Source organism: Penicillium malachiteum (genome assembly GCF_028827825.1).
Source record: "Penicillium malachiteum strain IBT 17515 chromosome Unknown utg000005l:1.0-9002435.0:326005.0-9005861.0, whole genome shotgun sequence".
Lineage (NCBI taxonomy): Eukaryota > Fungi > Ascomycota > Eurotiomycetes > Eurotiales > Aspergillaceae > Penicillium > Penicillium malachiteum.
In genome coordinates this window covers 7,773,869-7,788,328 of record NW_026643099.1, presented here as the reverse complement: position 1 = coordinate 7,788,328, position 14,460 = coordinate 7,773,869, and the positions used below count along the sequence as shown (strand labels likewise).

General features: G+C 47.8%; 4 protein-coding genes across 4 annotated transcripts; 3 read left to right on the top strand and 1 right to left on the bottom strand.

Annotated features, from left to right (window-relative positions):
* Positions 1 to 279: 279 nt before the first annotated feature.
* On the top strand, positions 280 to 1,521 carry N7483_012879 (ankyrin repeat domain-containing protein; the record flags this gene model as incomplete). The annotated part of the gene is made up of 1 exon (XM_057096306.1): positions 280 to 1,521. One exon carries the CDS (start codon positions 280 to 282, stop codon positions 1,519 to 1,521), a length of 1,242 nt encoding a protein of 413 aa, XP_056942277.1.
* A 3,244-nt stretch (positions 1,522 to 4,765) lies between these two features.
* N7483_012878 (uncharacterized protein) lies at positions 4,766 to 7,434 on the bottom strand (the record flags this gene model as incomplete). Its single annotated transcript, XM_057096305.1, has 4 exons — positions 4,766 to 4,877; positions 4,931 to 6,051; positions 6,110 to 7,067; positions 7,178 to 7,434. The coding sequence occupies 4 exons, from the start codon at positions 7,432 to 7,434 to the stop codon at positions 4,766 to 4,768; spliced, it is 2,448 nt and encodes an 815-aa protein (XP_056942276.1).
* A 1,410-nt stretch (positions 7,435 to 8,844) lies between these two features.
* N7483_012877 (putative actin binding protein) lies at positions 8,845 to 11,424 on the top strand (the record flags this gene model as incomplete). The annotated part of the gene is made up of 5 exons (XM_057096304.1): positions 8,845 to 8,980; positions 9,037 to 9,287; positions 9,380 to 10,091; positions 10,163 to 11,286; positions 11,338 to 11,424. The coding sequence occupies 5 exons, from the start codon at positions 8,845 to 8,847 to the stop codon at positions 11,422 to 11,424; spliced, it is 2,310 nt and encodes a 769-aa protein (XP_056942275.1).
* Positions 11,425 to 11,894: 470 nt separating this feature from the next.
* On the top strand, positions 11,895 to 14,378 carry N7483_012876 (dynamin-related GTPase DNM1; the record flags this gene model as incomplete). The annotated part of the gene is made up of 3 exons (XM_057096303.1): positions 11,895 to 11,993; positions 12,051 to 14,009; positions 14,064 to 14,378. The coding sequence occupies 3 exons, from the start codon at positions 11,895 to 11,897 to the stop codon at positions 14,376 to 14,378; spliced, it is 2,373 nt and encodes a 790-aa protein (XP_056942274.1).
* Between the last annotated feature and the right edge of the window lie 82 nt (positions 14,379 to 14,460).

The following is a 14,460-nucleotide window of genomic DNA, read 5'->3' as shown; positions in this document are numbered from 1 at the left end:
TGGCGAGGAGTGGAAATATGTCACATTGGTTTATAACCATATAATTCCTGATACACCCTTTAGCTGCGCCCATCGACGATGGACTCTTCTCTCGCCTTTAGTTGGGCAACAGTTCTTGGTCTTGAGTCGGTTGTCCACCTCCTCTTATCATAACGACCAGGTGATCTTAACCTGGTACAAGACATTAAGCTCAAGCCCAGAAGCTGTTTCCAAGTCGAGAAGCCGTGTAGGGAATGTCATGGAACCAGGGCTTACGGCCGTTTTAGCGGTACACCGCTCATGAAAGCCGTCGAATTCGGACATACGTCGATAGTACAGCTTCTTGTTGATAACGGTGCTGATATAAATTCAAGCGGAGATTTAGGTCAGACCGCTGTGTCAGTTGCATGCGAACGCGGCAATGGTAATCTGGTCAAATACCTTCTGGATAGTGGTGCCAGGCCATCTCATAGTCTGACATACGCAATACATCAAGGGTCCCTGTTGATTTGTCAACTATTATTGGACGCTGGCGCTGAGGTCGATGAGCAAATAGAAAAAGAGATTCCATTGATTGTGGCGGCTACACGGGGCAATAATGCTATTTGCCAACTTGTTCTGGATTTTGGTGCAGATGTCAACCAACTGATTAAGATTGACGGTCGGGTGGATCCCATTTATCCGACCGACGCATTAACTGCAGCTACTATGTGGGAAAATTTTCAGACGGTGGAACTACTTCTCTCCCACGGGGCTCTTATCAGAGGTAGCGCTCTTGCGTACTCTATAACTGGACTGGAAGACGGAATCCTTGACTCGCATCGTGAGATCTGTTACATTCTGATCCAGCACGGGGCCGACATGAATCCAGATCTTGGGGGTTTCTATAACACGCCGCTCGCTATGGCGCTCCACAATGACTGGTTGGATATTGCGAGATGTATGATCAGCAAGGGTGCGCGAGTTGACCCGAGTGATCCTACCTGCCTTTCAGCAGGGAACATTCTGGTTGAAGCGGTTTGCAGCGTCGAGATGACCCGTGAAATTCTAGGTATGGGCGTTGACGCTGATTCTCCAATTGCAGCTGTTGACGCATGGGCATATGAGATCGATGACGATGCCTGCGATTTCACTACGGCCCTTCAAGCTGCAACATACTATAGAAATTTTGACACTGTGAACCTGTTACTCGAAAGTGGTGCCAATCCAAACATCTTTGGTCCACCATACGGAAGCCCCTTGTTTTCTCTTGTCGCAGGAGCCTGTTTTGCCATAGAAAACGTCTGGCCCAAGTTGGGAGGAGAGGCAGAGAAAGAAACCTACAATCTTAATTTCATAGACAAGACAGCCCAGATTTATATGATGTTGCAGGAGCGACATGCCAACAATGTTGTCCCATTGGGGTCACTGAATTATCGTGCGTTCTGTGAATGCGTGAGAGGGATGGAATATTTAACCGGTGTCGTTGTACCTAACTCCATCGACAAGGAAACTTTTGATGTACTCTCTGGAGGGATATTTTATCGAGTTGTGGGCAGATAGAAAAATAAATTCTGTCGACAGAATGATCTGTTGCTTTGAAAGCCGACCAAATAACTTCCCCAATGTTCCAGGAAGAATCAAGGCAATGCGGGATTTTTGGGAATAATATATTCATGCCCTAATATGCATGTGTCGCCTTTTCGGCGTGAGAAAGAAAATACACCTGTGGACCAGGGCAGAGAGGTTTTAAAGTGGTGACTGGGAATCCTAGTAGTCTTCCAAGATTCAAGTTTATACATAAGCCTGTACAACATAAGACATTATATAATTTTAATTTACTTCTGGAGTAGCTTCTAGAGATATTATATGGATAGGCTTGTTCTTGACATAAATTCTAGCCAAAGAATGATATGATAGTAATAAAGTGAAACATTTGAAATGTTAGCGACTTCTTAAGAATACATAGACATCTGGAACATTGATAATCCCATCGCCATCCTCATTCGATTTCGATCAGTGTACTGCGATTTATCTCATTCATTCACCTTTTCCAGTCAGTGTGTCCATACTCCATTCGATATAGTCAGTCATGATCAAGGATAGTGCGATCGTCCCTAAGATGGATTCTGGCCCCGGCTTGGGGTCTTCATTCTGGGGCCGATTTCCGATGACGCGAAATTCGATCTTCATGAACTGAAAGAAGTTCGTGGTCCAAAACCGACGCGCAAAAATTATGAGAAGACCCTACGCGAGCAAGGCGTATAATTCAAAGAAATAACTAGTGATCGGAACGTGGGTGAGATCGACTCTTCATTTGTGATAGGCTTGCCACTCGCAACAATATTCAATGAGATTGGCAGCACCAGTTGGGCGCCTGGACGTGCAAAGAAAAGAATTGTGAGGACACCAGTTTCATCTAACTTCTGGAGCATGTTGAAATACTGGTTATCTAGAATGGAACTCAGGTACCGTTTAAATACTGTTCGGACATTAATGATCAGAGAACAGTTCTCTGGGTGGATGAAGTTTTTTGAAAGACTCCGGAATTTCCTGTTTGTCAGATTTCAGTTTATCTTCGCCAAACAAGGCGACGGGAAGGCCACTTGAAGTTTCTAGAGTAAATGCGATAGAAAATCACACCATCTAGGTTGGCAGCCTGGATAGGTAGGGTAGCAGCCCTGTCAGTCACTGATGATTCAATATAAAACAAAAGCTGTCCTCTCGGCCAAGTAGATCGTCCGTGACGTAAACCTCGCGCTCAATATGGAACGAATTTTCAATGCTGCAGTAATTTCGCCCTATCAGGTCCACATGTGGTCTACCTTGTCCTCTCGACAATTCGGAACCACATCTTCCATGTACCTGCGGATTATCATCGTTGAATAAACTGTATATGTCGAAAATGCCGTTAGTTCAAATTTTTATTGCCAATTTAATCATAAACATAACATACCCGAGTAACTGCCATAGTAGTAGCACGATTTTCGAAGGTAAAGGATGACACTGTGTAGATTTTTAAACGTATTTGGCGGGTTCATCCCTCTTCGCCCACAATATAGCAAAGAATAGTTTGAGCACAGTAAAGCTTAATAGTCGAGGTATTCATACTTCAAATTCTAACCAACTTACATACTAGGTATCTCAAGTGTTCTCATATCAACCATCAGCATCCTGTAATGGCTATGATCTCCAAAAAGTCAAGTTGAAATTTGATGCGTAGCTTCTTCATTCATCTGAAGAGAACCAAGACACATTTTGGAAGGAGGATGGGTGCATCATCGAGTGAGACATGATACTAGAGTTTGGTCAGTGTATCCAGGCATTCTTGGGAGCCTTAAATGGAATTGTTGGACTTTTACAGGTAACCACCCTGTTCCATTAATTAATTGGGTTCGAGATTCCAAACGAGGGTTTTGTACTTGATACTTGATCCATATGAGATATCCAAGTGTAAAAGCCTGATTAGTGTCGTAAGTGGAAGGTCCCAAAGTATTAAGGAGGTCTTCTTGGATTTTTGGTAATGTTAGGGAGGCCATGGTGGTCAGGCTGAATAGAGGGAATCTTGAAGTTGAAGGTTTGACTGAGAAGGGAGGTAAATAGTAAGGTGGATGAAAACAAAGTGAGTAGATAGAAGGTTAATATAGAGGAGAAAAAGCTAGAGGTGAGTATCCAAATATTCTGATTAAGATCTCTTCAAAGGCTAATATTTGATCAAATAGTTATTACCTGTGCTATAAGTAACCCTAACTGTTTGATTTAGATATTAAGTCTATCTGTGTCTATGGGTATAAATCCTACTACCAGTAGACTGATTACTATGAGAGGGTCTAATAGATATCTGGATAATAGATAATACTAGTATCAGAACCTTAATATATTATTTGAAATCCACGGATATACTCAACAAGACCTCACTTTGCCCTCCTCTCATCTCATTTACTTCAGCTTACATCTTACCGCACTTGACCTATCACTTCTTTCTCACTTTTGAAATATCCCTAACGCCTCTTCATTTCTGAATTACTACAAAGCTATAAAATAGAACTCCAAGTCTATCAGTATGGTAAGTTTCTTTAGTTCATGTTCCTCTTCTGAGAGAAGGCAGATCTCCATATGGGACGAATGAATATTTCTTGTGCTGATGAGCTGGAAGAGTGTATCTTGTTGAATCGTCTCAGGGAATCAAATAATTAAATTCTAACGTATTTCGATAAGACGAGGTACATAAATAAGGGTCTTCTGCTTTGGTACTCCCTACATTAAATTTGTGGCGCCGGGTCCATGCATTAGCGCACCTCGCGAAACTGTAGCTTCTCAAGGAATAATCCGAGAGTTATAGCATATACTATTAGGACGAGGTATGAGATGAGACTAGGCAGTAAGTAATACAGACATTATCATTCCTATTCATATCCCATAAGGACTATCTACTAGGTAAATATGAAGCAGCTAGTCCTGACTCAGCCAAGATCGGTGCTTTTGAGTGCTTTATGCTCTAGCACAATCCTCAAGCTGGATGTAAATCCCTGGATAATCCTCTGTTCCCGAATCATTCAATTCATCATCATGCCAGGTCCTCCTCTGATCGCAAATAGTTGAGTAATACCACATCGAATCCCTTTGTTAAAGTGATGCAGCATCTTCTCAGCCCGCAGAAAGGCCACGTACTCACAATAAAGCCGTAGCAAATCCTTTAACTCGATAACGCTGGTATAGGCAGCCCAAATCAAGGTGATCCAAGCATGGAATGCATGCTATAATCTAACTGTCCGTAACGATAACCCTCCAAGTGAAGGGTAGCCAGTTAAGCTGCAGTATGAGATCCCTTTGCCGATGCTTGCTTGACAGTATGCAGGAGACCCGGTGCCAAGGCATTTGGCTCCTCAGCTGTGTAGCCTTCAGAGTAACGCTCGATCCTAAAATGAAATAATTAGTGGGTATTCCTAATAAAACAATGGATGTGACTTACAAAGACAATTCCGCCTGCAATGTTTCATGTCGGAATGCTTCGCGGATATCCGGCACATTGCTCTTTGCAACATTATTTCCGGAGAGTCCGGGAAGACTGTAATTGGAGCCCAGCCATCTCTTCTTCAAGGACAGCTCAAAGCCACTTTGTTCGACAGAGTGTTTGGCCAGTTCACACATATCGACGGCACTGAATTTGTAGATTTGAGCCGCGACGGAATATTCCTCAATCAAGGGTTCCTTTGTGAATGCGAATTGAAGTGGGTCGTCGGTGGACAGTGACACGTTCAGACCGCGCTTAAAGAAACTGGCGCAGGGGTTCTTGTCGTAGGTCAAGAAAAGGGCATTGTTGCTGAGCGGGGACATCGCAATGCCGATCTGGTCCAGGTAGTACAGGTATTGCAGCAAGGGTACCTTGCGTAACAAAATTCCGTGACTGATACTGTGGCAGCACAAAAATCCAACACCGAGATGATCAGGATCACCCGCTTCACCACAGTGTGGTCGTAGAACGAATGTGTTGAATCCGCGCTGCTTCCGCCAGTTGTTGAGTGAGGCCATATTGGCAAACATAAAGTAGAGCCAGTAACTGTACGGAGGGTTCTGCTTGGTGCTCCAGTCCCGTGGAATAGGATACTTTCGGTACAGTCGACGCTCGGCCTTACTCTCGTCATCCACACTGTCGAATCCGACCACGCGCTGGAGGAATACGTGAAGCTTCGGGTGACTAGAGGGATCCTTGGTCACCTCGAAGAGCGGTTGGAAGACATTTGTAATGACCTGTTCGAAGTTCTCCATCATACCGCTGGACTTGTAAACATCGTATAGTCGAGGCACTTGGATCAACCAGCGAACGTTGGGGGAAAAGAGTTTGTTGTCGACGACCCAGGCGGCCAATTTGTCCCATTCATCCGCCGAACGACCATAGATGGAAATTCGCCATTCGACCATTTGATACTTGCTGGACTCCAAGTCGGAAATGACTTCTTTGGTGATCTCGGCCAGGTATCGACCCTTGATGTAGTTATCTGTCTTCAAGAAGATCTCACGAAGACGAGACTCGCCAACGGGGTTATACTTGAGATTGAATTTGTCAAACCGATGGAAAGAATCAGTATGGGCCTAGAGATTATCAGTAAACAATAAATAAAACACAGTTCGTATGAGGCCATAAACTAACATGCATATCCAAAGTATCAATACTGAGGTCATAGGCTGTGAGGTTGATACTTTGAAATACTTCACGAAGAGTGAGATGCTTGCCATCTCGAAAGAGAACAACTTCGTCGGGGGACTTCCGCATCTTGCTCTTGATAAAGCGCAATAGATGCTTCTGATTCATGCAAGCCGAGTGGTGAACGTGAGTATCGACCTTACGCACGTTATAGAAATCTCGGTGGGGCACTTTCTTGCTGTCCGCGATTTCCTGGTACTCGTTGAGGAGGGTATACAGTTGGAACTTGCCTTCCAAGTAGGAGAGACGTTTGAAAGCAAAACTCTTGGCTGGACCCTCCGAGGAAACATCCACAACGGCATCGAGGTCCATGTAGAAATCACGCAGAGATGGAATCCGCACGATGGGCTCTTGTCGATCTGCTGCGTCTTCCGATGGGAAAACTTGGTAGACACTATTGCTATCCAAGCGATAGGTCCATGAAGACTCTTCCGGTAGCGAGAATTCGTCCATGTCAAAATCTTCACCAATGTCTTGGCCCATCTTCCTCTTCTTTCCAGTCAGATCTGACGGTTCCCCAGTATTTTCAGGCTGGAACTCTTTCCCATCATGCCACGCCGGCTCCGGCGGAGGAGGATAAATTTCCCAGTCCTCCTGATTTCGCGGATCATCACCGGGTCTCTGCTGTGACAACGTCATGTATTTCGCACGTCGATGCAACAGACCCTTGATCTTACGGTAGATAGCATTCAACTCCGAGGTAATGGCATCGCCACCGGGTCCCTGAGAGATGATTCCCAGGCCTGTTGACGCAGGATTCTCCCCCACCGACAGAGAAATACCAGGAACATTCAATGAACCCACGGAGTGATCTAACTGGCCATCGTGGCTCGCGCCATCTGTGCCTTGTACGGAGGAATCCAGATTCCAATCAGACTCGGCCAGCATCGAGCCTTTGCGAACTCTATCCGGGGACTAGCATCAGGTGCCATAATTGGACTGCCCTGGTGTGAATCCCCCATCAGACGGCCCCCGGGGATGGGGGTCGCTGAGCCTGGATGATCTCCCTTGGACGCTAGCTGATGGTGCTGATAGAAGAGCTTTGCTTCTGCGTGGCTCAAGGATTTTTCGTAGGCATAGTCATAGGTAGCGGTCTTCTGCTGCTGGTCTCGAGGGAGGATATCGATCGAGTCCTTTGGATCCACGTCGCCCTGGATTGAGGGTGTTTCGGAGGGTAGATCGAAGCCCGGGGAAGGCAGCGGTTCATCGTCTAGGCTGCTAACATTGTGATTGGGATCGTGACTGAGCACGTCGGAATCGGAAGACCCCATGACGGTTCTTTGTCTCTATCGATCGTGGTACAAGCGCAACCGCAAGGGAAGAAGGAGGTAGGTTGTAGTCGAGAAAGGTGTGGGATGGATGCAGTCTAGATGAGTGTATAGATTCAGGCGAGGTAATTGAGATATCCGGATCCAAATTTTATCGGATCATAGTAAGTGGATATTCAAGTTGGAGAAACTTGAAGATGGAGGGGAACTTGAAGCAACAAAAAAAAGCCGAAGCTCACGGATCCACTTTTTCGGTGAGTCAATTGTTTATATATACCGTGACTGAATGTATATCATGACAGTATTATAGATAGTTAGAGACCTAGGTATATTTTATATAATATTTTAATTCTATATATCAGATGTAAATATTCATCTCAACTCAAGCTTTAAGGTAAATCCCCACTGTAGCTTTCAATAGCTCTAAACTAGTAGAGATGACGTGGTCTACTCAGATGTCATAGTGGAGCTATAGACCAGGTTATACCTAGGTACGAAGTTGAACCATTTGAAGTTCAAATCCTCATTATTTAGCTAGTTACACTATTTGCTAACAGTAGCTACATTTAAGCCTGATCTATCCATGGATACTATATAGTATTATAGGTGATTATATTTAAGTCCGAATTCGTCTACTGTAAATGTGGCATTTGTACCTGCTAGTGTATACTAAGAACCTCTCTGTTGACCACATTGATTTACCTGGATAGAATCATAACATTTGAATACTTATAATCAAAAATCTCAAGAGACTATAATCAAACCATATCTAGTACAAATGATAAGCATTCAAATGTTAGGAAATAAGCATTAATTGATATGTAGATGTGCATATTCATATCTCTCTTATGCAGAGGTATGCAGTATACTATCTGATGTATGTTGATAATCAGAAGTCCTACTGACCATTACTTCATTAAATCAACTATTGATGTTTATATAGTATCTGATTATCCTACAAAGAGACAACTTCATTCTCCATCATCTCATATATTCCCTATATATAACACTGGTAGTTCCTTCCTCAATACTAAATTTAGTGCGTGGCACTATTATTTCCAAGAAACTTGATCAAAGACGTCAAGTGGGGGTTTATATGCACGCACTCCCCCATTGATCTCACCATTTCCCCCCTCTTCCAACTTGAAGCTTCCTACTACACACATCTTTCCTTTACACATTGACTCAACTTCATCACTTCATCTTCTCCCATTGAGACTTATTGGGAACTTGAAAGTGCAGATCACCGGATAGCTCCCCTCTTCCCGCCCCACCCACCATCTCATCAACATTAGGCCGCCGTGATCACCTTCCTGCTCTCTTTCCTTCCCCTTTCCCTTTTCTTTCCCTTTACCCCCATTTCACTTCATCAAATACCATTCCTTTTACCCCAGTTCGACTGTTACATCAACCATGGCCTCTCTCAACTTGTCCGCCAATGGCCCCTCAATATCCAAGAGCTACCAGTCCGTCGTAAACGCGGCGCCCCCCCAAGAATGGCTCACCTACCTATGGCCAATGGGCGGTCTTCTCCGTCTCAACTCCGCTGGTCAACGCTTTCCAGCAAGATGCGGGCAACAAGGAGAGTGTGCTGAAGGTGCAAAGCTCAGGTGGTCAGTTCTCCCCATTCCGCCACATCCCCCGATTTCACTACTCACTATCTCTCAGAGGGAGAATTGGTCGACCTGATCGAGGAATTCTCCGAAGGTCGAGTGCAATTCGCCTACGTTAAGGTCACGGATCCCAACACTGGTTTGCCCAAGAATGTTCTGATTGCCTGGTGTGGCGAGGGAGTTCCCGAGAGGACCAAGGGCTACTTCACAAGCCACCTGGCCTCTGTATCAAAGTTCCTTCATGTAAGACACAAAGTTTCGAGATTCGAGCTTGAACTTCGAGTTTTAAGCTCCCTGGTTTCCCGTTAATTCCGAGCTAATTCGAAGAATTGTAGGGCTACCATGTCCAGATCACAGCACGAGCCGACGGCCACCTATCCCCAGAGGGCATTGTCCAACGAGTCGCTGACTCGTCTGGCGCGAAATACTCCGCAGAGTCACAGGCACCGCCCTCATCCACAGCAACTCGTCCTCCGGTCGCCTCTAAGCCCGTCTTCACTCCTACCCGCTCAGGGGGCATCGCTCCAGCTCCGGCCCCCGCGCTTCGTCCGAAGCCATCCGCTGTGGATAACGATGGTTGGGGTGACGATGCGCCACCGGTCACCCGTACTCAATTGGAGAAAGTCCAGCCTGCGTACAAGCCGACCAAGGTCAACCTGCAACAACTCAAATCTGAGAACCAGTCCCCTGCCAGCCGCCAACCCATTTCGGCCCCGGTTGAAGAGCGAGCGAACGTGGTTCGCGGTGCTTACCAGCCTATCGGCAAGGTTGATATCGCTGCTATTCGCAGACAAGCTGCGGAGTCCGGTAATTTGAAGGATGATCGCCCGGCACCTGTGAAGGGCTCTTATGAGCCTGTGGGTAAGGTCGACATTGCCGCCATTCGTGCCCGTGCCCAGAAGCCTGAGGGTGAGGAGTCTCCGGCTCCTCGTCCCGTTCCTCGGAATGAACCTACATCACTGCCTGAGCGACCAGCAGCCGCCAACCAGAGTGCGGAGCGCTTGACCAACCTGCCGAAGCCCAAGGTTGCGAACAGATTCGGTTCCGGTCCTTCTTTCCCGGCACAAAGCCACCTCTCCCAACTGGTTTGGGTGCATCGGCGACTCCTAATGTGCAAGTCGGAAGCGCCAGTCGAACCTTTGCGGACCAGGGAGGTAAGACACCTTCCCAGTTGTGGGCCGAGCGGAAGGCCAAGGAGCGTGGAGGAACTGCGCCCGCTGCAGACGCGCCTCCTTCCTTGCCGATCCAGAGCCAGCCCAGTGGACAGAACGAGTGGAAGAGTGGATACAAGGGTAAATCGTGGGCCCCCGTGCAAACCGTTGAAGACAAGCATGTTCCCGAGGCTGCAGATGTCAAGGCTTCGGATGTACACGAGCCGGAGCCAGTCCAGCCAGCTTCCCATATTCAGGATGTGCGGGACCAGTTCTCTCACCCTCCTGCCGAGCCTGAGTCTCACTTTGAGCCAGAGCCCGAGCCCGTCGCTATTCAAGCGCCACCCCCTCCTCCTGTTCCCCAGGCTAGTCGCCCAATTCCTGTTCCTGGAATCCCAGAGCCTGAGGATGAATTTGAGGCGGAGCCTGAGCCTGAGGTTCACCAAGACCTGCCTCCTCCTCCTCCCCAGCCCCGTTCTCCTACCCCTCCCACACCCCCTGTCCGGGAGAGCTCCCCGATCCGTGTGGCTATTCCTGTGAGCCGTGAGGTGGCTGATGCCCACGACGAGCAACACGCGCCACCTCCTGCGATGCCCATTGAAAGCCTCCAGGAGGCCATCCCTGATGAGAGGGATTTGGAAGACGAGACTCATGACCTTGGCCGAGCCGCGGCTGAAGCTACTGTGCCTGATCAGTCTCAAGGTGGATTCCGTGCTGTGGTGCAGTATGACTATGAAAAGGCTGAGGATAACGAGATTGAGCTTCGCGAGGGAGAATTGGTGACAGACATTGAGATGGTTGATGAGGATTGGTGGTTGGGTGTGAATGTCCACGGCGAACGAGGTCTTTTCCCTGGAAACTATGTCGAGATCGTGGAAGAGGGTGAGGCTGCTCCTCATGTTCAAGAGCATGTTCCGGAGCCTGAGCCTGAACCCGTCTACGAGCCCGAGCCTGTCGCTGCACCTATTCCTGCGGCGCCTGAGCATCACGCGGCTGATTCCCATGGCCCAACTGCATTGGCTGTTTACGACTACGAGGCTGCTGAGGACAATGAGCTGAGCTTCCCCGAGGGTGCGACAATTCTCAATGTGGTATGTACTTGTCTCTCCTAATTACCTGAATCATGCTAACTCTTTTGATAGGAATTCCCTGATGATGACTGGTGGCTTGGAGAGTACCACGGAGCCCGTGGTCTGTTCCCAGCTAACTATGTGCAGTTGAACGAGTAAAAGGAGACGCTGGAGTCATGACCTTGTGTAAATAGCTGCTCATTATTGAGCTTAGTTTCAGTGTAGCTTGTCTTTCACCTGATTGTTTTATAGTATCATCATTCCGATGAGGAGGTCTCAGCTTTTACAATCCGAAATTAGCCTCAAGAAGTATTCATCCTTCTCTATCATGAATAATCTAGTTAATCACCTTCAGGGCTCTCCTCTACCAGTTGATCATCTAGTTCATACTGACCTTATATTGGAAGACGTCATCGCCTTACATAACCCAATCAGTCAGCGTCACGTGCCTTCGAAAGCGGCATAAACAAGTGTGTCCGAGGTCGATCCCCGTACACGCGCGAGGGATCTTCGTTTCAAGTTTGCACTTCTCCGTCGTCTCCGATATTTTCAAGGGTTATACCCTTCTGTGCCTTGGGGCGGTCTAAATACTTCTACCCCATCCATTCATTACCCATCACCGCGCCAGAATGGCGGCGCTGGGCGAGGATCTGCTTGTCACTGTGAACAAGCTCCAGGATCTGGTGTTCAATACTATTGGCAATGATTCCCTGGATTTACCTCAAATTGTGAGTTTTCACTGGTTGAATTGAGCTGAGCCTTATCTCCGCTAATACACTCCTCAGGTCGTCGTCGGCTCCCAATCCTCCGGCAAGTCCTCCGTACTGGAGAACATCGTCGGGCGAGACTTTCTCCCTCGCGGCAGCGGTATCGTCACTCGTCGTCCACTCATCCTACAGTTGATCAACATCCCTAGCGAACGGGACGATCTGCCGGACCATGATGAGGTTCACATCCCCCATACCCCAGCCAGCGTGGCCGGCCAACACGAATGGGCCGAATTCCACCATTTGCCAGGTCGCAAGTTCGAAGACTTCGGAGCAGTCAAGCAGGAAATTGAAGCAGAAACCGCTCGCATTGCTGGAAGTAACAAGGGTATCAATCGCCAACCTATCAACCTGAAGATCTTCTCCCCTCATGTCCTGAACCTCACCCTGGTCGATCTGCCCGGTTTGACCAAAGTCCCCATCGGAGACCAACCCTCCGATATTGAGAAGCAGACCCGCACTCTAATTCTCGAATACATCGCCAAGCCCAACAGTATTATCCTCGCGGTTTCCCCCGCTAACGTGGATCTGGTCAACTCGGAGGCCTTGAAACTGGCTCGCCAGGTGGACGCTATGGGTCGAAGAACTATTGGAGTGTTGTCGAAGTTGGATCTCATGGACCACGGTACCAATGCCATGGATATCTTGTCTGGCCGTGTATACCCCCTTAAACTGGGTTTTATCGGTGTGGTCAACCGCTCTCAACAGGATATCCAGTCCGGCAAGTCACTCTCGGAGGCTCTACGCGCTGAGTCGGACTTCTTCCGTCACCACCCGGCGTATCGCAACATGGCGAACCGATGCGGTACACAGTTCCTGGCTAAGACTTTGAACTCGACTCTCATGACACATATTCGGGACCGCTTGCCTGATATCAAGGCTCGGTTGAATACGCTAATGGGACAAACCCAGCAAGAGCTGGCTAGCTATGGCAACAAGCAATTCAGCGGCAAGGAGCACCGGGGCTCCTTGATCCTGCAGCTGATGACCCGCTTCGCTTCCTCTTTTATCTCATCCATTGATGGAACATCCTCTGAAATCTCCACTAAAGAACTCTGTGGTGGTGCGCGCATCTACTACATCTTCAATGAAGTCTTCGGTAACTCCTTAGAGACCATTGACCCGACTCACAACTTGACCGTGTCAGATATCAGGACGGCCATCCGTAACTCCACTGGTCCACGACCAAGTCTCTTCGTGCCTGAACTTGCATTCGACCTGCTGGTTAAGCCTCAGATCAAGCTCCTGGAATCACCCGCGCAGCGCTGTGTGGAGCTGGTCTACGAAGAACTTATCAAAATCTGCCACACCTGTGGCTCACAAGAGCTGCTGCGATTCCCTCGTCTTCAGGGTAAGCTGATCGAAGTAGTCTCCGATCTTCTTCGTGAACGCTTGGGACCATGTGCTGGTTACGTTGAATCCTTGATTTCCATCCAAAGAGCTTACATCAACACAAACCACCCTAACTTCCCTGGTGCCGCTGCTGCCATGCAATCCATTATCCAGAACCGACAAGAGGAGGAGCGCAAGGCCGTTATGGCCGAGGAGAAGAGGAAACGTGAGAAGCGCCGATTGAAGGAGCTCGGCGCGGCGAACGGTACCACTGGAATTCCCGAAGAGGAGGAGTCTCAATCACAAGCCCTGCCTGTGCGAAGCCACTCAGCCAAGGGCGCACGTAGCTTATCACCGAATGTGGGCCGCGCAGAGAATGGCATTGCTGCTACTCTGAACGGTGCGCATGCGGGCCAACCGGCAGGATTCGGTGGTTCGCAAACTCGCGATTCGTTCTTGAACTATTTCTTTGGTAAAGAAGGTGTTCAGAATCAGATTACACCGCCGCAGCAGGCGATGAACCGTGCTGCCCATGCTAGTGAGCCTAGTATCAGTCAGAGTCTTCGTCGCGCCGAGGTGAGATCTCCTCCCGCGGTGGAAGAGTATACAGCACCATCTGAATATGGAGGTGATGTAACAGTTTTCGTAAGTTCCCTAACGGCGCCTAACTCTGCTTGATTCTTTGCTAATTCTCTTTAGCCTAATGAAAATGCCGAACCTACTCTCACTGATCGAGAAATGCTCGAGACTGAACTTATTCGTCGCCTCATTTCCTCATACTTCCACATCGTGCGTGAAACTATCGCCGATCAGGTCCCTAAAGCAATTATGCATCTGCTTGTGAATCACAGTAAGGACGTGGTTCAAAACCGATTGGTTAGCGAGCTTTACAAGGAGGACTTGTTTGGGGAACTGTTGTACGAGGATGATGGCATTAAGGCTGAGCGTGAGAAGTGTGAGCGTCTTCTTGAGACTTACAAGGAGGCTGCGAAGATTGTGGGTGAAGTTTTATAGAGAATTCTACTTGGTGTATGATTGACATGTTTTGAGTATGGGATATTCTATTGAAGATGTACAATTATGGGACTTTGAATTG